General features: G+C 40.4%; 1 protein-coding gene across 1 annotated transcript; it reads left to right on the top strand.

Annotated features, from left to right (window-relative positions):
- Positions 1-21,302: 21,302 nt before the first annotated feature.
- Positions 21,303-25,580, top strand: LOC130041710 (olfactory receptor 4F15-like). Its single transcript, XM_056133954.1, has 2 exons — positions 21,303-21,315; positions 24,604-25,580. Exons 1-2 carry the CDS (start codon positions 21,303-21,305, stop codon positions 25,578-25,580), a joined length of 990 nt encoding a protein of 329 aa, XP_055989929.1.
- Positions 25,581-26,821: the final 1,241 nt, after the last annotated feature.

Raw genomic sequence — 26,821 nt, 5'->3', positions numbered from 1 at the left:
CTTGCAGGGGGTGGGTTGAGTTTCCCTCCCCTCCCCGAGCAATGCTCTGGCAGCCGAAGACCTCCAGAACCAGCCACAACCATGCTGAGACTACTCTCCACACGCATGAAGGTACCAGCAGAGGAACAAAGGCATGCAGGTCCAGGGGCTGAGATCTCCAAGCCTGCTCAGATTGGGGCTGAGCATCCTCCACCCAGATCCTCCATCTTCCAGTAGGCAGGGGTCACACCCACCACCTGACCCCCTGGCACCGTGTAATCCCAGCAATGGCCAAGACCCAGAGACTATAAAACCCAGCGTCCGGAAGCTGTCCCGGAGATGTCTTATTATCTCATTCTTACTTTGGACAACATGGCAGGCTACCGAATGTAACCTGCTCACAATGCAGAGTCTGGCAAACTTCCTGTGGCCTACCCAATATGCCAAATACCAGTAACAATGATGGGTCTCATTCTCCTAACCCTGAAAGAGCCTTGAATATGGCACTTTTTAAAATCTCAGGGCTAGGACGAAGGAGAGGTTACTGAGGCCTGCCCGAGGCAAACGTCAAACAACAGGATGATCGTGATTGTGATCATGATATTTCAGGGGAGATGTCAGTATATTCAATCCTATTCCACTGGTCTGCAGCTATGCCTTTGTTCCAGTACCATGCTCTTTTAATTATGACTGCTTTGTAGTAGAGTTTGAAGTTAGGGAGGTTGATTCCTCCCATTTGCTTTTTCCCCAGAATTGCTTTAGCTATTTGTGGGGGCTTATAGTTACATATGAATTTCAGGAGTGTTTGCTCAATTTCTTTGAAGAATATCATAGGTATCATTTTAGGGATCACATTGAATTTGTACAATGCTTTGGTAAGTATTTCCATTTTGATAATGTTAATTCTCCTGTTTCATGAGCAGGGGATATCTTTCCATTTCCCCATGTCCACTTTTATTTCCTGAAGTAGCTTTTTGTAGTTTTCTTTGTAAGGTCCTTTACTTCCTTAATTAAGCTTATTCCTAGGTAGTTGATTTTCTGGGGCACAATTGTGAATGGGATTTTTTTTATATCACCTTCTTCTCACTAATTGCATATAGGAAAGCCATGGAATTTTGGGTATTGATTTTATAGCCTCCAACTTTACAATACAAGTCTATTGTTTCTAGGAGTTTCCTGGTAGAGGTTTTAGGGTTCTCTTAGTATCATATCATCTGCGAATAGGGAAAGCTTCGTTTTCTCCTTTCCTACTTCATTGCCCTTAATATTTTCTTCTTGCCTAACCGCCATTGTAAGTACTTCCAGTACTGTGTTGAATAGCAGTGGAGAGTGTGGGCTTCCTTGTCTAATCACTGATCTTAGAGGGAAGGCTCTCAGTTTTTCCCCATTGAGGATGATGCTTGCTGTAGGCTTGTGGTAGATTTTTAACTATATTGAGGAACCCATTTTGGCAAGGGTTTTCATCATAAACAGGTGCTGGATCTTGTCAAACGCCTTCTCTGCATCTATTGATATGATCATATAGTTTTTATCTTTTCTTTTGTTGATATAATGGATTATGTTGATTGATTTCTGAATGTTCAACCATTCTTGCATCACTGGGGTGAATTCCACTTGGTCATGGTGTATGATCTTTTTGATGAGTTGTTGAATTCTATTTGCTAGAATTTTGTTGAGAATCTTCGCATCCATATTCATCAGGGATATCGGCCTGTAGTTTTCTTTTCTTGTGGTGTCTTTGTTTCCTTTTGGTATTAGAGAGATATGGGATTCATAGAAACTGGGAGAGTTTCCATTTCTTGAATTTCCTGGTTAAGCTCGAGAAAAACTGGCAATAGGTCCTTTTTAAATGTTTGGAAAATTTCCCTTGTGAATCCATTTGGACCTGGGCTTTTGTTTTTGGGAAGTCTTTTGATTACAGTTTCAATTTCCTTGATGTTAATAGGATTATTCAGGTACTTTAGATCTTCTTGATTTGCCTGATGAGATTATAGGAATCCAGGTATATATCCATTTATTCTAGGTTCTCTTGTTTCATGGCATACAGACTTTCAAAGTAGTCTCTGATGATTTTTTTAATTTCTTTGGTTTCTGTTGTGATATCCCCCTTCTCATTTCTGATTCGGTTTATTCAGATTATCTCTTTCTCTCTTTCTTTGTGAGTCTTGCTAGTGATTTATCTATCTTGTTTTATTTTCTCGAAGAATAAGCTCTTGGTTCATTGATCTTTTGGATTGTTTTTTGGGTTTCCATGTTGTTGATTTCTACTGTGAGTTTTATGATCTCTTTCCTTCTGCCTGGTTTTGGCTCCTTTTGTTTGTCCTTTTCTAATATCGTGAGGTATGAAGTCACGTTGTTTATGAGGGCCCTTTATTCCTTCCTGAGAAATGCTTGCAGAGCAATAAATTTTTCCCTTAACATGGCTTTAGCTGCATCCCATAGGTTTTGGTAGCGCGTATCTTCATTCTCATTTGTTTCCAGGCATCTTTTGATTTCGTCCTTGATTTCCTTCCTGACCTACTCGTTGTTCAACATTGGATTGTCTAATTTTCAGGTGTTTGATTTGGTTCTCCACGTCTGTGTGTGATTCACTTCTATTCTCAGTGCATCGTGGTCTGAAAAGATTGTTGATACTATTTCTATCTTCCTGATTCTATTGAGGTATGTTTTGTGTCCCAGCACATGGTCTATTTTGGAAAATGTTCCATGCGCACTGGAGAAGAATGTGTATTCTTTGTTTTTGGGGTGTAAAGCCCTGTAGAGGTCAATAAGCTCTCTCTCTTCTATTTCTTCTTTCAAAGCCAACATTTCCTTGCTGAGTTTTGTTCTTGTTAGATATATCCAGAGGTGATAAGGCAATGTTGAAGTCTTCGGCTACTATTGTGTTGCTAGCAATGTCCTCCTTAAAATCTGTTAGCAGTTGTTTTAAATATTTAGCTGTTCCCTCATTAGTTGTGTATACATTTAAGAGTGTGATTTCTTCCTGTTGTAATTATCCCTTGATGAATAGAAAATGGCCTTCTTTGTCCCTTCTAATGTTTTTCAACCTGAAATTTACATTGTCGGAAACTAGTATGGCCACCCCAGCTTTTATGAGGCAGCTGTTTGCTTGCAGTATTGTTTTCCATGCTTTAAATTTGAGTCTGTGTTTACTATGCCTGTTCAGATGAGTTTCTTGTAGGCAGCAGAATTTTGGGTTCTGTGTCTGAACTCATTTTGCCACTCTGTGACTCTTAATTGGTGAAATTAGACCATTGATTCTGAGAGAGATTATTGTTATGGGGTTTTGTGTCATCTTTCTGTAAGGGTCTGTTGTGCTTGTAGGGTTTGTTTTGTCTCATAGTAGCCAATTTTTACCTTCTTTTAGGTTTGGTTTTGAGTCTGTAAAAATCTTTAGCTGCTGTTTATCCAGAAAATAGTGTACCGTTCCTTTGAGTTTGGGAGTTTAGCCGGATAGAGTATTCTTGGTGAAGTGTTCATTTCAGTGAGTTTTTTCACTATATCCCACCATTGCCTTTGAGCTTGGAGGGTTTCCTCTGATAGGTCTGCTGTGAGTCTAAGGGGTGCTCCTTTGTATGTGATTTCCTTCTTTGACCTTGCTGTTTGCAGTATTATGTCTCTATCCGCGGCATCGATCATTCTAACTATGATATGTCTTGGAGTGTTGCTGTTAGGGTCTCTTTTAGCTGGCACCCTTCGGGCTCCTTGAATCTGAATGGCTGCATTGTCCAGCTCTGGGAATTTTTCAGCAATGATTTGTTTAACCATGACTTTTTCATTGGGATTGTTTCCCAGAGCTTCTGGTACTCCAATGATTCTAATTTTGTTCCTCTTGGAATCATCTCCTAGGACCCTGATTTGCTCTAGAGTATTTTGAGATTCTTGTCATTGTTTGTTGTTGCCTGTTGGCTTGGTGCAGCTGATCTTCCAGCTCACTGTTTCTGTCTTTAGCTGTGGTCATTCTATTGTTGAGGGCACAGACTGAGTTTTTTTATTTCATCTGTTGAATATTTAATTAGCTACACATTTCTGTGTGTAGCTTTCCAATTTCTGCTTTTACTTCTTCCTTTTTTTTCTTGATTGTCTGATCCATTGTTTCTTTTATGTCCTCCTTCAATTAATTGGATATCTTTCTCACTGTTTCATTGAGTTCATTGAACATCTTCATTACTTTGTATCTGAATTCTTTCTCAGATAGGTCCCTTAGGTGAATAGCACCTAATGAGGCTTCTGGACTCTTTTCATCATCTTTCCCACTTGGTGGGGATTTGCGTTGTTTTTTCATGTTTGTGTGGAGGTATGGAGACTGAGATATTATTTGAGATTACTGGGTATGAGTAGATTACCTGTGGATGCGTGAATGTACTCCGGCCCAAAATAGGCCATGCCCACTTCAACAGAAGCCATGCCCATTTCTGAAGAGGCCACACCCCGCGGGGATCTGGTGTGTGTTTGGGGTACAACCTGGAGGGGGAAGAAGACCTGCACAGCATTGTGGACGAACAGAAAGTGGCTCAGGGTTGCTGAGTGTCCCATGGTCCTAGAGGATGCCTGGGGTGTGTCCGTGGAGAAAGCCATGTCCTGGGTTCGAATACTGATGGATTAACTGACATGCGGGGGATAGAAGACTGGCACAGCATTGAGGACAAACAGGAAGTGGCTCTGATATGCTGAGTATCCCAGGGTCCTAGAGGACGCTTGGGATCCGTGCATGGTGGAGGCCAAGTCCCGGGTTTGAATACTGATGGATTAACTGACCTGGGGGTGGGCAAAGAGGTCCGACACAGCGTTGGGGACAAACAGGAATAGGCTTAAGGATTCTGAGCGTTCCCCCCAGCCGTGAGATTTTAGCACCTCTCCTTTTTTGTCTTTCCCAATTCTGCCATATTAGAGACTCTTTCAGGGTAAGGGAAATGAGACCCGTATTGTTACTGTTTTTGGCATATTGAACATGTCAGAGGTAGCTTGCCAGGCTCTGCCATGATGGCAGGATACTCTCAGTAGCTTGCTGGGCTCTCTAATATATATATATATATATATATATATATATATATATATATATACTTATATATATGTATTTCCCTCTATGATTTGTTGCCTACTGTCTAAACCTCATCATATATGATGTAGTAATTATGGAAAATGGATAGGGATTGTCTTATGATGTGTCCAGGAATATGTTCATTCATGTGTGAGGCTTGGCCTGAACATGTGGAAAGTGCAGTGTGGCAGCGGTTGGGTAATGGAGGTGAGCTGCCGGGACTGGGTCCCTTGGGTGAAAAGGGCTCTCACCTGCTCCCCTCTGGGGTGTCTTGAGTAAAAACAAACCATGCACATAGTCTGGTGGCATGGTTTTAGGGGCCTCATTTTAATGCTCCCTTCCAGAAGAAGCAGCCGTGAGAGATAGAAGTAGTGAGAGCTAGAAATAGTTAATATTCTTGGATGTTTTAATAAGACATACATACCCACTGATGAAATAAATCAAAATTTCAGAACTCTTTCATATTAGTATCATTTTTAAGTGTTTTGGAGGCATACTAGGGAATCTCTTTGATGGCTTTTGTATTTTGCAATGTTCGTCAGTGAAAGAGACTCAAATTTTGGTGAATTTCTTTGTAATTTGGAGAAAACACATACCATACTGCAATGTATTGATTAAAATTTTCTTTTGAAGGCACATGAAAAAATGTTCCACATCGCTAATCATCGGCCAGATGCAAATCAAAACAACGAGATATCACACACCACAGAGACTGGCACACATTCAAAAGAACAAAAGCAACCAGTGCTGGTGTGGATGTGGGGAAAAAAGGACACTCTTTCACTATTGGTAGAAATGTAGACTGGTCCAACTTTTCTGAAAAACAATATGGACATTCCTTCAAAAACTAGAAGTTGAGCTTCCATATGACCCTGCAATACCACTTCTGGGAATATATCCCGAGGGTGCAAAAAAAGCACAGTAGAAATGACATATGTACCTATATGTTTATTGCAGCACTGTTCACAATAGCCAAAATCTGGAAACAACCCAAGTGTCTGAGAACAGATGATTGGTTAAAGAAACTTTGGCACATCTACACAATGGAATACTATGCAGCTGTTAGGAGAGATGAAGTCATGTACTTTGCTTATAAGTGGATAGACATGGAGAGTGTCATGCTAAGTGAAATGAGTCAGAAAGAGAGGGACAGGCATAGAAGGACAGCAATCATTTGTGGAGTGTAAAATAACAAAATATGAGACTTACAACCAAGGACAGTAGACACAAGGGCCAGGAAAATTGCTCCATAGTTGGAAGTCTTGCTCATGAGTGGGGAGGAGAAAGCACCTATAATAGAGAAGAGATCATTAAGAAAACGATAGTTGGAGGGATTGGTCTGGATGGGAGGTGTGTGCTGAAAGTAGATAAAGGACCAACCATGATAACCTCTCAGTATCTGTATTGGAAACCATAATACCCAAAAGTAGAGAGAGAGAGAGAGAGTATGGGGGAAATTGTCTCCAATGAAGGCAGGGGGAGGGTGGGAAAGGGGGGTATACTGGGGAGATTGGTGGTGAGGAATGTGCACTGGTAGATGGATGGGTGTTTGATCACTGTATGAATGTAACTCAAACATGAAAGCTTGTAACTTTAACTCACAATGCACCGTAGCACTGTAGTACTGTCCTCCCATTGTTCATTGATTTGCTCCAGCGGATCCAGTAACGTCTCCATTGTGAGACTTGTTGTTACTGTGTTTGGCATATCGAATACATCACGTGTGGCTTTCCAGGCTTTGCCATGAGGGTGAGATACTCTCAGTAGCTTGCTGGCCTCTCCGAGAGGAATCAAACTCTGGTCGACTGAGTCGGCCGCATGCAAGGCAAATGCCCTACCATTGTGTTATTGCTCCAGTCCATCTCACAATGATTCAATAAAATAAAAAATTAAAAAAATTTTTTCTCTTGATATTTTTTAAGATTGCCAGTTTGAATTTCTGGCTAAAGTTAAGAAAACACTCAGTAGACAAGTCTGGAAGGCATAAATAACCTATCCAGTTCTTCTGACAATGGCATATGTGGACCTTATTTCTTTCCTGTGGCCCCAAATCTATTGGCTGGCCCCCAAATGGTCTCCCATGTTCACATTTCCACATATGACCCTTTTTGAATATCCACAGGAAATCACATGGCTACTTCCTGGCAGTAGTGTTATATAATAGTGGCCTATATTATTTGGAAGCTCGACTATGGTCTTCTATCCTTTTACTACAAATGTTTCTCAGACACTGGAAGCTCTCTATGACCAATTATCTAGACAGGAGAAAGCACAACCTGGTTTACAAATAATTGTTCACATGTGCATATTATGCTGGTGAAAGCCAGTAAATGACCACTGACTCATACTGGATTCAAAGGTTGCCTGGGTAATCCTGCAACTCACAGTGATTTAAAAAAATGAAATAAAAACAAAGGTTGCATGAAGAAAAATAGTGAAGAAAAATCTGTTTTATGGGAGGAGCCTCAGGATGCTTTTAGGTTCTCCTAGAATAAAGATGCCAATAGCATAGATTTTACTAATTTGTGCAGAAGACTAATGATTTGTTCAGTCCTAAGACTATCTTGATAAAATTATTGGCATGGAATTCTGGGGCATATCATGTGATTGGAGTTCTCAGAAAATCACAGTGAATGACAGCATACATGACAAAAACCTATTGAATTACTACAAAACCTGTTAGATTATTCATTGTATAAGAACACAATGGCATGACTTGTTGGATTTCAGCTTCTTTCCCCTAGCTGTCCTAGGATTGCTGAATAGATGCTGTAAGATCCTATGGATGCCAAGTTGAAGTCTCTGTTTACAATTTAGCATAAATTTCCTTTCTCTAAGCTCCATCTGTTTACCACTTCTATCCAGTGCCCAAACTTCCAATGCAAAAGTAATAAACACTCAGAACTCGGATAGTCTTGTACCTCATCGGCTTCTGAGAGAACTAGTTTGCTACCTTATAGAGGCTAACCACAGTAAACCCCTTCCTTTATAAAATGAGCATATGTTTTGGCAAACATTACCCTGACAAGACTTAATTACCTGGTTCCCTGGATTGTAGAACTGAGAATAGGAAAGGAAATAAAATGAAGTGGGGGAAGTAAAAAGAGGAGGATGGAAGGTAACAGAGGCAGGGGACAAGGACCTTGGGCGCAAGGCAGTATAGAGGTATTGCATAACTATATCTGAACCATGACTGTAATCCTGTTGTTCATCAATTGCTTCGAGCAGGCCCCAGTAACGTCTCCATCTTAGCCCTGAGATTTTAAAGAGTGCCACATTCAAGGCTCTTTCAGGATCAGAAGAATGACACCCATTATTGTTACTGGTTTTTGGCATATTGAATATGCCACGGGGAGTTTGCCAGACTCTGCCATGTGGGCAGGATACTTTTGGTAGCCTGCCAGGTTCTCCAGAATAAAAACTAGATAATAAGCTGTTGCACAGCCGCGGAGAAGTGTTTTATAGTCTCTGGGTCTTGGCCGTTGATGGAATTACATGGCACCAGGGGCAGTTGGTGGTGTAACGCCTACATACTGGAAGGTGGGGGATCTGGATGGAGGAGACCCCAGTCCCAATCTGAGCAGGCTTGGAGATCTACACCCCGGGTCCCACATACCTGAGTTCCTCTGCTGGTTCCTTCATGCTAAGTGAAATGAGTCAGAAAGAGAGGGATAGACATAGAAAGATTGCATTCATCTGGGGAACATAAAGTAACAAAATAGGAGACTAACACCCAAGAATAGCAGAGATAAGTACCAGGAGGTTCACTCCATGGTTTGGAGACCAGCCATATATGCTAGGGGAAAAGGCAGCTCAGATAGAGAAGGGAGCACCAAATAAAGGGTGTCGTGAGGATCCTCCCAGGATGGGAGATGCATGCTGAAAGTAGACTGTAGATGGAACATAATTGCCACTCAATGCCTCTTTTGCAAACCACAGCACCCAAAAGGATAGAGAGAACAAAAGGGAATGCCCTGCCCCAGAGGCGGGGTGGGATGGGGGGATTGGGGAGATAGGAGGGATACTGGGATCGTTGGTGGTGGAGAATGGGCAACTAGTGAGGGATGGGTACTCGATCATTGTATAATTGAAACCTAAGCACAACTTGTAAGTCCACAACTATACCTCATGGTGTTTCACTAATAAAAATTTAAAAAAAATTAAAAGAAAAAAATCAAAATGGTGACTCCAAATGCTTGATTTTTGCTTTTGCAAAGCTGATTTTATGGAACTTTTCTAGTTTTCCTCACTGGAGTCTGTGTGTGCAGATTAGTATATTGTTAGGATGTTTTCAAGAAAGTGCTTTGAATTCAGATAGTCTCCATTTAGTCTTATCAGGAACTTTGTTCCTGATGATGGTCCCTAAAAGAATTTTGATGGGCTCTGACTTTAATATTTGATTTGGGTCCTTGGTCTGGAACTGAGGAGTTAGAGGCAGAAATTTCTTTTCAAAATCTATCTTAGTTTTATGATCACTTGATCACTTGACTTCCCGTTAATCATTGATTTGCTTGAGCGGGCGCCAGTAAAGTCTTCATTTGTCCCTGTCACGTGCTGGTGTAGCTCAATGGTGTCGGTTCATTCTAGGAACACAAAGAGTCTCAAAATTATCGTTCATGATCTTGATGAAGAAGTCTGACCATCTGGTAGGTGGGTGGCCACGTGGTCTTTTGACATCCCGTGGAATCCAGTCGGTAACAGCTCTAGTCCAGCGGTCATCTCTAAATCTCATTATGTGACCAGCCCATCTGATTTTAGACGACTTGGCAAATGAGACAGCGTCCCTGATTCTTGATTGTTGACGGAGTTGGAACTCCGGATTCTTTCTCTCATTTGAGTGAAACGTGATATTCCAAGCATAGCTCTTTCAATTCCTCTTTGGGAGACCCGAATAGCGTTCTCATCCTGTTTGCGTAGGGCCCAGGTCTCTGAGGCATATGTTAATGCAGGAAGAACAGTGGAATCAAAGAGATGTGCCCGGAGCCAGAGGTCCTTCTTCCTCTTAGCTATTTCTTCGATGCTCTTGAAGGCATTCCAAGCTGCTCTCTTCCTCCTGTGCAGCTCGGGTGCCAAGTCATTTGTCATGTTGACTTCTCGACCTAGGTACACATAAATGTTGCATTCGGAGATGGTCATTCCGTTGAGAGCGAATGGAGCGTCAGGAACGAGGCTGTTTCTCATAAACATTGTCTTTGTAAGATTCAGCTGTAGTCCTACTTTTCCACACTCACTGTCGAAGTCGGCCAGCATTTGTGCCGCTTGGCTAATGTTTGGTATTATTAAAACAATGTCATTAGCAGAGCGGAGGTGGTGTAGTTGCCAACCATCTATCTTCACTCCCATTCCTTCCCATTCCAGTAGTTGCATGATGTTCTCAAGGGTGGCACTGAAGAGTTTTGGTGAAATGGTATCACCTCGCCGAACCCCTCTCTTGACATCAATGATTACTTCTTTGTAGAATGGTGAGATCCTGGTAGTGATCCCGTAATACAGCTCATGGAGGATCCTCATGTATTGAGTTTGAATGCCCTGATTGGCTAGGGCTTTGATGACCGCTTCCGTCTCAACAGAATCAAAGGTCTTCTTTAAATCAATGAACGTTAGGCAGAGCGGCATCTTGAACTCCCGAGATACCTCAATGAGCTTGGTTATCATGTGGATATGATCAATGGTGCTGAACCCAGCTTGCTCGCATGGTTGTCCTTCATCTAGCGTTCTGCCAATCCTATGCAGGATGACTCGAGTGAACAACTTGTAGATGACAGACAATAGGCAGATTGGGCAATAGTTGCCAATGTCATGGATGTCTCCCTTCTTGAACATTAGTACAGTCCTGCTGGTTTTCCATTGGGACGGAACCTTGCATTCAGACAAGTAGCGTGTGAAGAGCCGAGCCAGCATATTGATGAGTACTGACAGCTGGTTCTTCAGGTGTTCAAGTCTGACCTTGTCTGGGCTGGGTGCTGTTCATTTCTTTACTTACGAAATGGCGTGTCGGATTTCGGAAGGGAGGACGTTGGGAACGACATATCCATCCTGTGGAGTTTAGTATGTCGGCAAGTGGACATGGCTATCGAAGAGATTTGAGTAGGAGCCATGGATAATCTTCTTCATTGCCGTTCTGGAGGATGTGATGGATCCATAAGGACGTCGGAGGGCAGTCATCTTGGTCTTGTAGTTGGCGAAGGACAGGCGGGCGTTATGAATACTTTTCCCGGCTTCTGCCGCATCCACCAGCACTTCTGCTCTTCTCTCTTTGAGGTCTTCCTTGATCGCATCTCTGCACTGCTTTGCGAGCTCCGGCATTCGCTTGCTGTTGCTGAGGCATGCGCCAAACCACATTGGCGAATAAGCTCAAGAGTTTTCAAAGACAGGCATTTTTTTTGTGGCTGTCTCTCTCTTGGCATTCCTCACACAATTATGGAGGTGCTGAACCAGTCGATCGTATTCCTCGTCAATGTTGTCAACAATGGCATCTTCCCATGTTGCCGCAATAGTGCCAAAGAGCTCCCAGTTGGTGGTTGTTCTGGGAGTTCTCTTCTTAAACTTTGTAGCCTCTCCCCGCTCTGTGAAGTAGAATTTTGCACGAAGGAGACGGTTGGTCCGATCCTGTTCGGAATTTTGGGACAACAACAATATTGGTCAGGCAAAACCGTCGATTGAATTTGATGTGGTCTATTTCGTTGTGGAATCGTCCACCGGGAGACTCCCATGTCCAACGTTTAGATTCTGCCTTCTGGAACTGTGAGTTACCATGAATGGTCTTGGTCGACATGATGAACTCAGACGGTCTCTCACCCTGTTCGTTCCATTCTAGGCCATGGGTCCTGATGTGAACTTCTTTAGCTGATCTTCTCAGTCCTATCTTGGCATTAAAATCACCCACAATGATCTTGTAGAAGGTGTGGTCTTCTTTATAGAACTTCTCCAGCTCCATGTAGAACTTCTCGATTTCTCTTTCAGACAATAGAAAATATTTTATTTCAGTTGTGTCTTGAGATAGGACTTTGGGCTTGGGATGGAAATCTCCCAAATTTGGTGGTGGGAAGGTGTAATGGTGATAGAACCGATATTTGAATATTAACTGTAATCAAATATTGTGAACCACCTTATGAAAAAGAAGTCATTTATAGATTAATCAGATACATTCTTTTCTTTCAGGAAATATTTATTTATTTAGAATATTTGTATATCTGTATTATATAACTGGTCTGATTCTATGTTTTGGGATACATTGGATAACAAGATGGTGTATATTTTTTATTTCAGTTTTAAGTAAGTTACAAATCTCTTCAGATAGGAAAACATTAAAAATAACAAATTCCATCTTAATAAGTAATACAAGAAATAATAATTTTTTCCTTTCAGTAAATATTTTTTTAAAATTACATTTATTTATTTTCTACACACAGGGACACTCGAGTTATTCCTGTCTCTGCACTTAGGATACTACTGGTGGGTGTTCTGGAGGACCATATAGGGTTTAGGGGAATAAACTTGGGTCAGTTGCTTGCAAAGGCAAGTGCCCTACCCAATATACTATCTTTCTAGATGCGCTGAATAATTTTCTCATTGCAAAGTTGAATTAGTAAAGCAAGATCAGGGGAAAGATATTTCTTCTTTCTTCAAAAAATTATAAAATTATAAAATCAGTGTGAAATGACCAGCAATTGATTTTTTGAATACATGAATTTGAATTTGCCTGTAAAAATGCTTCTGAACTAGTAAGATCTATATCTTTTTCCTGAAAAGTGAGTACATTTAAAATAATATGTTTAATATTTTAAAAAGCAAAAAAATAGTATATTTAAAATAGAAGTTCAGTCAAATTTCTTTTGGAATATGAGGTATATAATAGAGCAGTTATTAATCTTGATAAACCAATTCTTATGGTTAAGTTATATTTAGAAATTTTATAAAAACACAATGACTATTATTTTCTGGTTGTTTTTTTTTTTTTTTTAGCTTTTTGAGTCATACCTGGTGATGCACAGGGATTACTCCTGGCTCTGCACTCAGGAATCACCCCTGGCGGTGCTCAGGGGACTATATGGGATGCTAGGAATCGAACCCGGGTCGGTCATGCACAAGGCAAATGCCCTACCCGCTGTGCTATTGCTTCAGCCCCATATTTTCTCTTTTTTGACCACACCTGGAGGTGCTCAGGGCTTGCTCCTGTCTCTGTCCTCAGGAATCATTCTTGACTGGTCTTGGCAGATCATATGCAGTGCCCAGGTCAAACAGTTTGGCTGTGAGCAAGGCAAGCACCATACCAGCTGTTCTATAACTCTCACACAATAAAAAAAAACCCATTAGTTAAGTTATTCCTAGGCAAAAAATATTTTGCATTCATACAATTAGAGGTTTATCAATTACAGAAACACAATCACCCATCTATCTTCAAGGTTCAGTCTCACAACTTTATCTATAGAGGAAAATCAAAGTTAGATTTACCAAAAACCAGAAGTACAGATGCATACAGACTTTGGATCTTGTAAACTCTTTCTATTCTTCTTTTTTGGACTACACCCAGTGGTGCTCAGGACTTACTCCTGGCTCTAAGCTCTGGGATCATTCCTCACCAGCCTCTTTTGAGGCATCATATAGGGTGCCATATATAAAATTCAGGTCAGTCACGTGCAAGGTAAGTTCCCTATCCACTGTATTATTGCTCTGGTCTCTGAAGACTCTATTTCCAGTAGAAACAAGACATATTCTTTCACACAAACAAGTGAAAATAAAACCAACAACAACAAAAAAATCAACAAACCAAATTCTGTCTTACCTATGAGAGAAGATCTTGTCCTAGTTTGGAGGGATAGTATAATGAAGGCAAGCTCCCTATTGATGTACTATCATTTTTGACCCTAAGCTCACCTTTCAAAAAATTATTAGTTTAGGTAGCATGATTACAATAGTATTAAAGTTTATAGTATTGATATATAAAGTTATTTCACTCCAACACCACCCAAGTACCCAACATCCTCCATCATCTATGTCTCTATGTCACCTATAGTCCATCTCTTCCTTCCCTGCACCATTCCCTCATTTCTTTTTTTTTAATGTACGAGTACTACTATTTGTTCAGCTATTGATTGAGCTGATTGAATTGGGCATGAACACCACATTATGCTTTATTTCAGAATGTTAATTTTATTTTATTATTTTTAATATTATTATTATTTTTTAATCACCATGAGATACAGTTACAAAGCTTTCCTGTTTGAGTTTCAGTCACAGTTACTGCTGATACTAGAAAGGGAACTGGAGCAGGTATCAGAATCTAAGGGTAAAGAAAGGTGTACATCCATAGTCCTCAGAGTATGAGAACAAAGGTGTAGAAGAATATCAGGGAAAACTCAGCATTTTCTTATGATTTCTCATCTTCCTGTGAAGTTTCCTATTCTTTTGATTTTTTTTTTTTTAAAAAAAACTTTATTTATTTATTTTTAGTTTCATATCCCTTTCTTTACGTCTGTGGTTTTTTAGTTAGCCTGGCCATGTGATTGGTCTATCTAAAACATAGATACCACTAATGTTTTTTAATGTTATGTCTTACCTACCAATTAATTTGTAAGCTGTTTTTTGCTTTGAATGTAGGAGTACTGCTATTTATCCAGCCATTGATTAAGCCGATTCAATTGATTAAGCATGAACTCCACATTACTTTTTAAAATTCAGAATGTTAATTTAATTTTTATTTTTTATTTAAAATTTTTAATTGAATCACCGTGAGATACAGTTACAAAACTTTCCTATTTGAGTTTCAGTAATACAATGATTGAACACTCAACCCTCCACCAGTGCACATCTTCCATCACCAAGAAATCCAGTATTCCCTGATCCCACCCCTCCCCCTGCCTCTATCTATGGCAGACAATCTCCCCATACTCTCTTTTGTATTGCTTGTTATGAATAGCATAAGATGTCATGCGGCAGCTTTTGCTCCTGGAATTCTAAAATTCTGGATAATTAGGGTCTGGAAAAATCTCTACAGTGAGCTGCTTGGTTCAGAGATTCTTTTGTGTGTCTCTGGATCATGGCCATTAAGGAGCTTAAATAGCACCCAAAGTCAGTTTGTGAGTGTGACCTCCAGGGTTCCATGGGGATGGAATGGGGGAGGTGTGGGGGTGGATGAGAAGAACCGGCCCATCCCTTATCCATTGAGGCTTAGAGTTTGTCATCACTGAACCCCCATTCCTGCACTTCTCATTGGGTTCTGGAAGTTGGTGGTGACTGGGGCTTTTAGGAGTACAAGTGGAGGGATGACGCCTGCCCCTGTCTGAGGCAACCCAGTGAAGCCAGCCTGGTTTAAAGGCCAGAGGCATCTCTGCAGATGCTGGGTTAGGAGATTCTTTTGTGTGTTTCTGGATCATGGCTCATGTTTCCATCTTTTCCAGAGAAATAAACTATTGGCATATGCCCTGCAGGGTGCGCCCGCTTACCCACAATGTGCCAGCCCTAACTGTGGCTTTTTATCTCTTTCAAGATTTCTGGGTCTCTGGAATAAGGCCAATAAATGAGCTTGTATAGTTGAGCCAGAAGTGGTTTGTGGGTGTGGCTCCCACATACCTAATTTCTTGGTAAACTTGGCCCCAAGTTGTTTGGGTCCATTCAAAGGCACTGTAGCAATTTTGGAGTATCAGGAAGTCTAACTGCACCTTCAGGTTGCTGATACACTCACCCTGAAGGTACAAGTTGACTTGCTGGTAGCGCCATACCCCCTCCCTCACTTCTTAATACTAATCCAAACTTAGAACACTTATGGAACATAAAACTTGTATTTTAGTGATTCACCATAAAACTGTCAACCAATTCCAATGATTCAACAAAAAATGTATACTTTTTATAATTTTATTTTTTTTAATTGTTTTCAATTTTGGGCTGGGACACTACCGCCACTACCCAGCCACAAATGCTGGCCGACTTTGACCGTGAGTGTGGAAAGGTAGGACTACAGCTGAATCATACGAAGACAATGTTTATGAGAAACAGCCTCGTTCCTGATGCCCCATTCGCGCTTAACGGAACGACCATCTCCGAATGCAACAGCTATGTGTACCTAGGTCGAGAAGTCAACATGACAAATGACCTGGCACCTGAGCTGCTCAGGAGGAAGAGAGCAGCTTGGAACGCCTTCAAGAACGTCGAAGAAATAGCCAAGAGGATGAAGAACCTCCAGCTCCAGGTACATCTCTTTGATTCCACTGTTCTTCCTGCATTAACTTATGCCTCAGAGACCTGGGCCCTACGCAAACAGGATGAGAACGCTATTCAGGTCTCCCAAAGAAGAATAGAAAGAGCTATGCTTGGAATAACACGTTTCACTCAAATGAGAGAAAGAATCCAGAGTTCCGACATCCGTCCATGATCAAGAATCAGGGACGCTGTCTCATTTGCCAAGGCGTCAAAAAATCAGATGGGCTGGTCACGTAATGAGATTTAAAGACGACCACTGGACTAGAGCTGTTACTGACTGGATTCCACGGGATGTCAAAAGACCGCGTGGCCACCCACCTACCAGATGGTCAGACTTCTTCATCAAGATCATGAACGATTGGTTTGAGGCTCTTCATGTTCCCAGAGCGAACAGATGCCATTGGGCTACACTAGCACGTGACAGGGACAAATGGAGACGTTACTGGTGCCCGCTCGAGCAAATCGACGACTAACGGGAAGTTAAGTGATTAAGTGTGATTTGGGCTGGATTGATAGTATTGTGGGTTGGGTGTTTGTGTTGCATGTGGCTGACTAGAGTTCAATTCTGGCACCACAGATGGTCTTCTGAGGACTAGGAGAGGTCCTGAACACAGAGCCAGGGTAAGTCCCAACCACCGCTTGATGTGCCCCCAAACAAACTAACAAACAAAATTTAAATTTTGGTTTTTGTGCTACAGCAGGAAGTGCTAAGGGGCTAATATTAGGTCTGTGTTCATGCAGGGGTTGTTTCTAGTTGTGTTTGGGCAACCTTGTAGTGTTGAGGATTAAAATGCAGTAAACCAACCATATGTAAGGCAAAATCTCCTAAACTATGTCTTAGGATTTTTTTTTAAAGAAAACAATTTTAAATGCTTATTTGTATACTCTTATGAGATGCCTATAGTTATTTTATCAAAATAACTGTGTTAAGAAAACAGTTCATGTTTCCAATAATTTATTTTAATTTAATTTAATTTTTATAAAATTGTTCACAGTAATTTATTGCATTTGATATTCCAGCATCAATACCACCACTATTACACCTCCCCACCATTATTATTTCCTATTTTTCCAACCACCACCCAAGTCTGCCCCAATAACAGGCCCTAAATAATTGAGTTGTATTGCTTGTTATGATTAATTCACTAAAAATTATCAAAAAAATTACCTTGAAAGTGTGTGAAGATTGTTGTATATCATCCTGGAGCCATTGAACCCTTTTATAAGAGATTACTAACATGTTGTTACAGGGTAAGCCTTGTGTGTTCCCACTTAATGTGGTGTGTTACTTCACAGTGATTCAGAGTATTAGATGTTGCATGGCCATTAAAGTGGCTAAGTGCTCCAGGATTTCTAAAAATATGATGAGATGATACAGCTGGGGTGAAATTTTTAACTAAATCTTGACTTTGGAGTCTGGAAGCATCTCTGCAGTTTGCTGATCTCTTTCGAGATTTATTTATGAGTCTCTGGATCATGACTGGTTAATGAGCTTATTTGGTACCAGAGACACTTCATGGGCATGACCTTCCCCATCCCCCTATTCTTCCAGGAGCCTGGGATTTCAGTCACAAAACTGAATTCCTGAATTTTTCAACATATTCTTTCATAGATGAGGCTTGTCCGAGTTTGTGGAGTCAGGCTGTGAGCATGGTGACGATTGAGTTCTGGAGGTTTTCGGCTGCCAGGGCTCTGCTTGGGTAAGTGGAGGGACTCACCTGTGGCAGTCTGGGGTGCCCCAGATATGAGAGTCAGTCCATGGCAATGTCTAGAAGCATCTCTTCAGCTCAAGAGAACTTATTTTTATTGTTTAAATTCTCGTATAAAAAATCTCTAAGCAATAATTTCTAAAATTTTGGGGCCACACCTGTATTGAGATTATTCTGAGTTTGGTGCTTAGCGGTTACTCCCAATGAGCTTCAAAGAGTCTGTGGTGCTCGGACCTGAATTCATAGCCTCACTCATTCAAAGCAAGTGCTTTATCTCTGAGCCACATCTTCAGGCCCCAAATAAAATTCTTTCTTAGGTACTTGGAAACATATGTGCTCTGTCTTCATAAGTTTGTCAGTAGTAGGCATAAGTGGGCTTTAATAAGACTCTATGGGTCTGGAGTAATAGCATAGCAGGTAGGGCTTTTACCTTGCACGTGGCTGACCTAGGCTTGATTCCCAGCATCCCATATGGTCCCCCGAGCACTGCCAGGAGTAATTCCTGAGTGCATGAGCCAGGAGTAACCCCTGTGCATTGCTGGGTGCGACCCCCAGCAAAAATATCACTGTATCACTGTTATCTCGTTGATTGTCAAATTACTCGAGTGGGTGCCAGTAATGTCTCTATTCCTCCCAGCCGTGAGATTTTAGCAGCCTCTTCTTACTTGTCTTTTCCCAATGATTGAAGGCTCTTTCAGGGTCAGGGGAATGATATCTGTTGTTGTTACTGTATTTGGCATATCGAATACGCCATGGGGAGCTTGCCAGGCTCTTTGAGAGGCATATATTTATATATTTTTCTCTATGATTTGTTGCCTACCATCTGAACCCCATCAGATATGGTGTAGTAATTGTGGAAAATGGGTAGGAAGTGTCTTATAATGTATCCGGAAAGCAGCCTGGAGCATGGCAGTGGTTGGGTAGTGGAGGTCAGCTGCCAGGGCTGGGTCCCTGGGGTGGGGACGGCTCTCACCTGCCCCACAGCCTGGCGTGGAGTTCGGTGACATAGTTCTGGGAGTCTGATTTTATACTCCCATCTGGGAGGAGCATCCTGAGTTCTGGAGGGTCCTGATGAGGAGATTATCTGGTGCTGGCAGGGTGTGGCTTATGGGTGTGATTCCTGAGTCCTCAGAGACTGGGGGAAGCAGGCAGAGTATCTCTGTTCCAGGGTCCTGGTGAGTCTAGAGTTCAAAGTCATGAAGTTCCGCATTATCTGGGTTCCGTGGGACTTTTTTTTATGTGTGAGGCTCAGCCTGAGCATCCGGAAAGTGGCCTGGAGCAAGGTAGTGGTTGGGTAGTGGAGGTCGGCTGCCAGGGCTGGGTTCCTTGGGGTGGAGAGGGCTCTCACCCGCCCCACAGGCTGGGGCGGAGTCCCCCCGCCAAAAAAAAAAGAAAAAGAAAAGAAGACTCTAGGGTATGCCAGTAATTTTCACTGAAGCATTGTTCTCCAGTTGTTCATCTATTTGCTCAAGCAGCCACCAGTAATGCCTCCATTGTGAAACTTGTTGTTACTGTTTTTGGCATATCAAATATGCCATGGGTAGCTTGCCAGGCTTTTGCTGTGCGGGCAGGATACTCTCAGTAGCTTGCTGGGCTCTCCGAGAGGGTCAGCTGCATGCAAGGCAAATGCCCTACCCACTGTGCTATCACTCCAGCCCGGGTTTCTTTTACAAAGTATATAATTCATTGATTATATTTTCTGTACATTTCTTGTTGGGCTTGCTTAGACTTGTACTTGATAGTGTTGAAATAGGTTTGGAGGCACTGAGGATCAGCTTTGGAGGCATCAGGATAAAGATAGCTTTAAGTAGATTTTATTTTTCATTCTTTTTTTTTCTTTTTGGGTCACACCCGGCCATGCACAGGTGTTACTCCTGGCTCTGGACTCAGGAATTACTCCTAGCGGTGCAGGGGGACCATGTGGGATGCTGGGAATAGAACCTAGGTCGGCCATGTGCAAGGCAAATGCCCTACCCACTGTGCTATCATCCCAGCCCTTTAAGTAGATTTTTATAGGTGAAAGAGGCCTGACTTTCTCCTTTTTTAGATTCTTTGTGATTTCTCCTCTGCTGGATACTTTCCTGGCCACCTTGTTCCCCATGATGGTTACTCCTGATCATTTATATCTTTAGGTATCTTGATCACCAAACATGAAGGAAAGCACATCATATTATTCTCTCCTCAGTCATCTTTGAATGGAAAGGAGACTCAAGAATCTTGTCCTTAACAAGACAATTTTAGCTGTGCCTGAGCTATTTGAAATTTATAGTGAAATTTAAGGTTTTTGACTTAATGTATTCACTCTCCTTAGGGATTCTGATGTATTTTAAACTATCAATGATTAATTCAGAATTGACAGATAAAATTGTCAAAGGTTGAAATTTGGTTTCCTCTCCAGTGACTCATTACAAGGCTTTCCTTCCGTTTGTTTTTACCAAGCCAATTAGGTTCTCTGGACTATTCCCCTGACCACAAGAGCAAGTTAGGATATCCAAAGTCTCTGCAGTAACACCAGATAATATTTTCCAGTGCTGTTAATTGCCTACCGCTTAGATTCACCTCCCACAGCTTCTTATACAACAACAACAACAACACAAACAAAAGCTTAATAACTAAGGTTTCAAGTTCCCTAAAAATGTTGTGGTCAGAGAACAGGTAAGTATAAAGATGGAAATTCAGAATAACAGGGGGAAAATGAACTGATCCACTGCTTCATAAAAAGCAGTATTAGTGGCAGATTCTCCATCTGCCATGCATTTTTGGTTGTGGTTAGAAAGGTTAAAATGCAGGGAAGAAGTAACTGATGACATTGGGGAGTATACAAGGAGAAAAAGATTGTGGAGAAAAGTATATAACTGGTTTTGAATTTTATGTGATGTTAAAAACGTGTCTTAAGCATTCCAGGCTGAAGTCTAGGATAGCACAATGCAATGCTTTTGGCAAAGGAAAAGGACTTGAGGGTTCAAATGATGACTTGGAAAAGGATTGATTTTTATCCTCATAGTCTTTTTTAGTAAGCATGAGGTTATAATGCATAAAAATTAGAATGAATATTACTTAACCCGTTTTATTCCTATATTTACAGAAAAGTTAAAAAAAGGAAGACATCCACGAGAGAACAGATTTTTCACAGAATTTCTTGGGATTAAAAGCAAATAATGCACAAAGAATTTTCAGAAGGATTGATTGGTAAACTGTCTTTCTGAGAACACTCCTCACCCCATCTGCTTGTCTAAGTATACCTTGACTCATTTTGACTATGATATAGAGAAACTGCATTAATAGTATTAAAGGGAGATTAAACTTCCTATGAATGACCTGTTTGCTGGACACTCAGTTGTTTCCTCTCTCCCTCTCTAGTTTTGGCTATCACAATGTCAGATTTAAGTAAGTAAGGTCCAAAGAGAAAAATATTAGGAATTTAAATGTACATAAATTAGTATTAAGAGAGAATTTAAAGTGCAGAGACAACCTACTTAATTTGGTAACTTATTTCAAATACAGGAATGTAGTCATTCTTGATAACGTCTGTATTTTATTTTTGCACAACAGTAGACAAGTGAACGTTGGTCTAAAATAACAAGATTAGGTTGAAAGTGGAGAATTTTGGATTTTCAGTCGATTAACTATAGACATGGCAGAAAAAGTGAGACTGTTTTTAAGTAGTATGTCTTGACGATGTAGCTATATCACGGATATATTGACTATGTAGGAAGGACCAGTAATTTACTTTCTATACATACTGATTTATTTCTACGGATTTAACAGTTACACCCATTCTATTATATTCAGCTATACATTTTTAATTGACTGAAAATATTTTGTGGGTAAAAGAACAAATTCATATTGGTGTTTAGAGAGTAAACGTAACTCTAATTTGAGAAGCACAAAGGAGAGGAAAGTCCTGGAGAACAAATGACCCAAAGTGGTCTTTTAGAACTAGTTTATTGAGAATTAAAAATTCGTTTAAAAACCATCCTTATAGGAACATTCAAATGTCTCTAAATTTGTGTATTTAACTGAGAATCATTTTGTGATTGAAACTGGAGATACAAACCATCTAAGTGCTAATGCATGTGAATGTCTTGTGGTTTTCTTTTATTTTCCCTTTGTTTCTTTTCCCTTTTTAGTTAATCTATTCCCAAACTCCCTATTTTCATGTTTTCTTGTTGAATTCTTCCATCAGTATATCTGATTTGGGCTCACTATTAGATATTCCAAATTTATTTGCCTATTTTATACTATGAAAACTCCCAGTTGCTGGAACATCTATATTTGCATTAGGGGTTGCTGCCAAGTGATAAGAAAAATAATTTTCATAAACATTTGAAAGTCTTGTCATTTCTTTTCTTACTATTTTTGGTTGGGATATAATTGGCTTATAACATTGTTAGAACCACATGTTCTAAAACAGTATTTTAGATACATGTTCAAATGTACGCTTCCACACTTTGCTTGTTATCAAAATATCAATAAATCTAAATCACAATCTATAGGATTTCCCCCTAGATCCTTAAGATCTGATATTTCTTGTCTAGCCCTTGGGGACATTACTATATTCATAGCCAAATTCATTGTTTAAGAACCTAGGAAAACACTAATTATACTAAATTTGGGAATATATTAGACCACATTTTTGTGTATGTGAATTCTTCTGTGGTATTTACATTTTTATGGAGTATGACCATGAGAGGTTCCTACTATATTTAAAAATCATAGCTTAACATTGTTTAGAGGACCAGAGCTATAGTACAGTGGGTAGTTTGCTTGTCTATAAGCAGCCAACTAGAGCTCAAATCCTGACATCCCATATGGTCTCATGAACCTTTCCAGAAGAGCATGACATAGAGCCAGGAGTAAGCCCTGAGCACCTCCATGTATGGCCATACTCCACGAACACCAAAACCCCCACCCAACCCAAAAGAGTTATTTAGTGTCTTTCTTCCTGTGTGCCTCTTCCATCTATTTGTGCTTCCATCTATTTATTATTTTGTTTATTGTCCCCTCCATTCATCAACCATCTATCCATGAGAATTTTGAAAGTATAAAATGTCAAATAGATTAGGAACATGTGATATATGCTGTCCATCCATCCATCCATCCATCCATCCATCCACTCATCCACATATGCATTCAATTCTCCAAAATCACTACATTTGATACACATGGTCAATCCATTTTAATTTTAATTACCATATGATTAGAACACTTTGAAAAATAAAATAAGAAAAAATTGAGTTTCCCCAGAGAAACTTAAAGTTTAATACAGGATTTATCAATCTTGACATTTTGTCATCTGGGGCTGAGTAATTCTTTGTTGTGGGAAATTATAGCCTGTGCATTTATGAAGTTTAGTATTATTGAATATAAATATTCTATGTTGTCATACTGGGGTTAATGGGAAAGCAGAGTGAAATACCATTAATAAAAATACTACTGTCCCCTAATGATATTTCACTCTGCTACCAAAGTTTTACGTTTTTCTCACTTAATTTCACCTGATTTATTATATTTCCTTCTTATGGCTTCAAATGTCTTCTTATTTAGATTTCTTGGTAAAAATGTGACTAAATGTGTATTAATTCTATTACTATCTTTTATAAGAATGTAGATTTGGGATTTTGCTGTTTATTTCTCTTTAAAATCTCTCTAAAGAGGTACACTATTTACTATGTCTGAAGGACCTGGGTACTTAGAAGCCCTAGTTATTTCATGATGCGTTATTTCAATATATCCATAATATAATCATCTTTCTCTACCTATAACTTTATCACCTTGATCTAAGTATCATTTTCATCTTTTGTTTGAATTATATTAATAGCCTCTAAATCTCTGTTTATCTTCTTGAGAGTGAAATGTATTCACAATTGCGGCATTGCAATCATTGTGAGAATGGTTCTTTAATAATATAAGCCATATTTTGTCATTCCCTTGTTTAAAATCCAATTGCTTTTTAATAAATTCAGAATAATAACCAATTTTTTAATAAGCTTCTTGATGTATAAAGCCCTAGATAATCTGTGTCCCTGATACTTCTCAGGTTCTATTACTCTCACCAATGTGTTTTATAGATCCTGTAAGTCTGACCCATTACTGAATTCAGCTTTCTTGAACTGTAGTTGTTTGAACATAGCAAGCAAGCTGATACCTTTGAGTATTCTGTTATCTATGCCTGGGATATTCTTTCACCCCAAAGCCTTCATTGTTTGATCAGGAACCTTCAGTCAAATAATCAATTTCATAATTGTAATTCACATTCACTATATTACCCTTTTAATCTTAATTTCCCTTCATAGTGAAATCATCATCTTATATCATATAGATCTTTTAAAATATTTGACTTTTTGCATTTTTTTCTCTTCCAAAATGTATATATGTGATTAGTTTTGCTCCTCCATGGAGAGAATGGTTAACACTGACCTTATTGAAATTTAACACCAAGTGCCCTTTGTTTGTGGTTTCATCAGGTGCACCCATGGGTCTCAGTTCATGTTAACAAGACCAACTGGCAACTCAGTTACTGTCATATGTAACTACAGCATTAGTGGCCAAAAAGATGTTGTTGGATTTTTGTGAGAGGATTAGGTAATATTTGATTTCTGAAATTTACATATCTTCCCATAGAGGGCAGTACTATAATAGTGTTAATTTGATGGTTTCCTTTTCTTTCTTTAGGTAACAGGACAGTGGACCTACCAAAGGAACAAAGGAATGAAGCCAACCACTCAGTGGTGTCTGAATTTGTGTTGCTGGGCCTCTCCAATTCCTGGGAGATACAACTTCTTCTTTTTCTCTTTTCTTGTCTTTTCTATGTATTTAGCATGATGGGAAACTTCCTCATAGTGATCACTGTGATCTTTGACCCTTATTTACATTCCCCCATGTATTTTCTATTAGCCAATCTCTCTATCATTGACCTGATATTTTGCTCCATTGCAGCACCCAAGATGATTTGTGATCTTTTCAGAAAACAAAAGGTCATATCCTTTGGGGGCTGCATAGCTCAGATCTTTTTCAGCCATGCTGTTGGAGGCAGTGAGATGGTATTGCTTATAGCCATGGCTTTCGACAGATATGTGGCCATATGTAAACCTCTCCACTATTTGACCATCATGAGGCCAAGCGTGTGCACTTTGATTCTAGTGGTTGCCTGGACCATTGGTGTTATTCACTCATTGGCCCAACTGGCTTTTGTGGTAAACTTGCCTTTCTGTGGCCCTAATGTGTTGGACAGCTTTTACTGTGACATACCACGGCTAATCAAACTTGCTTGCACAGACACTTATAAACTGGAACTCATGGTCAATGCTAATAGTGAGTTTATTTCCTTGGGTGCTTTCTTCATGCTCATTCTTTCTTATATTTTTATTTTGGTGACTGTTCAGAAACATTCATCAGGTAGTTCATCTAAGGCTCTTTCAACTTTGTCAACTCATATTGTTGTGGTGGTTTTATTTTTTGGCCCACTTATTTTTTTCTATGTATGCCCCTCCCCTTCAACACATCTGGATAAATTTCTAGCCATGTTTGATGCAGTTTTAACTCCATTCCTAAATCCACTCATCTATACACTCAGGAACAGAGACATGAAGACAGCGATAAGGAGAGTGTTCATAAAACTTACAGGTTTTGGAAAGAAAGGGCTTTACTGAAGCATGAAATTTTCTGGTAATGATAAATATTCTTTCCTTAGCATTTGATCCACATGAAGAAGGGAACCATATTTTTGAGATTCTATTTTGGTCCCCTGTTTTTTCCCTTCATTTTAATTGATTCTCTGTGTTGGTTATTATGCATTAGATAAAGCAATCAGCTCTCTTAATTTTGAAGGAGTGGCCTCAGGTAGAACTTTATTGTTCCACCTTGTTCTTGGTTGTTTCTGAAACCCTTGATTGTCCAGGTGGTTTATTTCATTTTTAATAGTTCCTAGTTCCAAGACTTGTTGGTGTCTTAAAGGGGAAATAACTCACTGAGCACCTACAACCAGGAGGAGTGGAAATTGTTACGAGTGAATGAGTCAACACTGTCCTTCTCCTCCCCCAGTCTTTAAAGTATAAAATATGTACTGTGTGGCCGCAAGCACAAACCCTCTGTTTTCTAGCCTTTTGGTCTAGCTTCTTTGCCTGTGGCTTGTTACCCATATAGGAATTGTCAATTTGGGGGAAGTGACATTTTGACAAGAGTGAAGAAGTTCTGAACAAGCAACCACCTGAAAAATCAATTCAAAATCAACCGAATAATTTATCTGAGTGTTTATGTCAGGAGCCCTTGCCCCTGTATGTGGAGAACTTAAGAAGTTCTGATGGAGCGGCAAAAATTGAAGCCCCCAACAAGCACATAAGCTTCAGTCCAGAGATGTTGGTGTGCTGTACCGAAGCCAGGACTAGCACTGCAGGAGATGGATGCTCTGGCCAATGCTCCAGGGAGCAAGTCTCACCATGTATTCTCACACGTGAAGACCAAGCATGAACCTTGCCCCTCAGTTAAGGTTCCAGGCAAGCGAATAGGACTCAGAGTGTGCTGCATTCTGCATTCTGCTATCTGGGCGATGCCTAGGGCTGGTAGTCTGCTAGCAAAGTCCTCTCTGATGGTACCTGACCGGTAACCCAGGAGCACAGTGCCCTTGGCCAGCAGAGCCAGGAATTGAAGGGCAATCTCCAAGATGCAGGGCAGAGGGGCAGCCAAGGGGGCGCATCACCCCCAGTCATGCGGGGAGCCACGGAATAGGGCCTGTCTCCCGAGAGTCTCGGAATGCGGAGACAACAGAAAACTGCCTCCCAGGCTAACTTCTGGGACAAGCAGAGGGCAACTGAGCATCTCCTGCATGAGTGAGAGCCGGTGCCTGTCAGTTTGTCCATCACTCTGGGCTGGTAAACTGGTGCATCCCAGCACC

This window comes from Sorex fumeus, unplaced genomic scaffold (assembly GCF_029834395.1).
Source record: "Sorex fumeus unplaced genomic scaffold, SorFum_2.1 ptg000098l, whole genome shotgun sequence".
NCBI classification, from domain to species: Eukaryota; Metazoa; Chordata; class Mammalia; order Eulipotyphla; family Soricidae; genus Sorex; species Sorex fumeus.
This window is presented reverse-complemented; position numbering and strand designations above follow the sequence as displayed.